The sequence below is a fragment of the Bison bison genome, unplaced genomic scaffold, assembly GCF_000754665.1.
Source record: "Bison bison bison isolate TAMUID 2011002044 unplaced genomic scaffold, Bison_UMD1.0 scf7180017846038, whole genome shotgun sequence".
NCBI classification, from domain to species: Eukaryota; Metazoa; Chordata; class Mammalia; order Artiodactyla; family Bovidae; genus Bison; species Bison bison.
Window position 1 is genome coordinate 47,949 of NW_011476611.1, and position 1,894 is coordinate 49,842.

Below are 1,894 nucleotides of genomic sequence, written 5' to 3' on the forward strand. Positions count from 1 at the left end.
CCCCCCCCTCCCCGCGCTCCTCCTCCACCGACACAGCCAGTGAGCACTCAGCCGACCTGGAGGATGAGCCGGCTGAAGCCTGTGGTCTGGGCCCCTGGACCCCTGGTAGCACCAGCGGGGGCTACGACCTGCGGCAGCTGCGGTCCCAGCGAGTCCTGGCTCGGCGCGGGGATGGCCTCTTCCTGCCGGCTGTGGTGCGCCAGGTGCGCCGAAGCCAGGACCTGGGTGTGCAGTTCCACGGGGACCGGGCCCTGACTTTCTATGAGGGGGTGCCTGGTGGGGGTGTGGATGTGGTTCTGGATGCCACGCCCCCACCGGGGGCGCTGGCGGTGGGCACAGCAGTCTGTACCTGTGTGGAGCCCGGCATGGCGGCCTACCGGGAGGGTGTGGTGGTGGAGGTGGCCACCAAGCCCGCCGCCTACAAGGTCCGCTTCGGCCCTGGCCCCAGCTCCCAGCTGGGCCCAGCCGCCCTGCCGCAGCCACCTCAGCCACCACACCGGGAGCCCGAGGAGGCGGTATGGGTGGCCCGCTCCAGCCTCCGCTTGCTGCGGCCCCCCTGGGAGCCCGAAGCCCTGCCAAGGAAGCCCCCGGCAGGCCCTGAGGAGGAGCAGGCTGAGCCCGGGGCCACCCTGCCCCCCTGCCCTGCTGCCCTGGACCCCAAGCAGCCTGAGGATGCTGAGGTCTCCAAGATCAGCTTCGGTGGCAACCTTGGGGCTTGTGAGGAGGGTGAGGAGAAGCACCTGCCCGCCCTGGGCACCCCGGCTCTGCTCCCACTGCCGCCCCAGCTCCTGTCACCACCACCCAAGTCCCCTGCCTTCGCAGGCCCAGGCCGCCCGGGTGAGCAGCCCTCCCCGTGCCAGGAGGGGAGCCAGGGTGGCAGCCGGAGCAGCAGCGTGGCCTCACTGGAGAAAGGGGCTGCGCCGGCCGCCCGGGCCCGCACACCCCTGACAGCGGCCCAGCAGAAGTACAAGAAGGGCGACGTGGTCTGCACGCCCAATGGAATCCGAAAGAAGTTCAACGGCAAGCAGTGGAGACGGCTGTGCTCGAGAGATGGCTGCATGAAGGAGTCACAGCGGCGGGGCTACTGCTCCCGTCACCTGTCCATGCGAACCAAGGAGATGGAGGGCCTGGCAGACAGTGGCCCGGGTGGGGCCGGGCGGCCGGCGGGCGTGGCGGCCCGTGAGGGCAGCACCGAGTTCGACTGGGGGGATGAGACGTCGCGGGACAGTGAGGCCAGCAGCGTGGCAGCCCGCGGAGACTCCCGTCCACGCCTGGTGGCCCCCGCCGACCTGTCTCGTTTTGAGTTTGACGAGTGCGAAGCAGCGGTGATGCTGGTGTCCCTGGGCAGTTCTCGCTCGGGCACACCCTCCTTCTCCCCCGTGTCTACGCAGTCACCCTTCTCACCAGCCCCGTCGCCCTCGCCCTCGCCGCTCTTCGGCTTCCGCCCTGCCAACTTCAGCCCCATCAACGCCTCGCCCGTCATCCAGCGTACCGCTGTCCGCAGCCGCCACTTGAGCGCCAGCACCCCTAAGGCGGGCGTGCTGACGCCACCAGACCTGGGCCCCCACCCGCCGCCACCTGCCCCCCGAGAGCGCCATTCCTCTGGCATCCTCCCCACCTTCCAGACCAACCTGACCTTTACTGTGCCCATCAGCCCTGGGCGACGGAAGACAGAGCTGCTGCCCCACCCAGGGGCGTTGGGGGCTCCCGGCGCAGCGGGTGGAGGAGCCGCCCCAGACTTCCCCAAGAATGACAGCTTAGACGCTGGCGTGGACTCGGTGTCCCACACACCTGCACCCTCCGCGCCAGCTGGCTTCCGAGCCGTGTCGCCTGCCGTGCCCTTCTCCCGCTCCCGCCAGCCCTCACCGTTGCTGCTGTTGCCCCCACCTGCTGG

At 70.3% G+C, this 1,894-nt stretch overlaps 1 protein-coding gene across 1 annotated transcript in view; it reads left to right on the forward strand.

The window, feature by feature from the left end:
* The window catches only part of LOC104987406 (protein capicua homolog), a 5,627-nt gene extending 3,866 nt beyond the window's left edge, over positions 1-1,761 (forward strand). The window contains exons 3-4 of the mRNA XM_010838298.1: positions 37-1,643; positions 1,717-1,761. Of these exons, the coding sequence (XP_010836600.1) occupies positions 37-1,643; positions 1,717-1,761 (1,652 nt within the window). The remainder of the gene's footprint in view (positions 1-36; positions 1,644-1,716) is intronic.
* Positions 1,762-1,894: the final 133 nt, after the last annotated feature.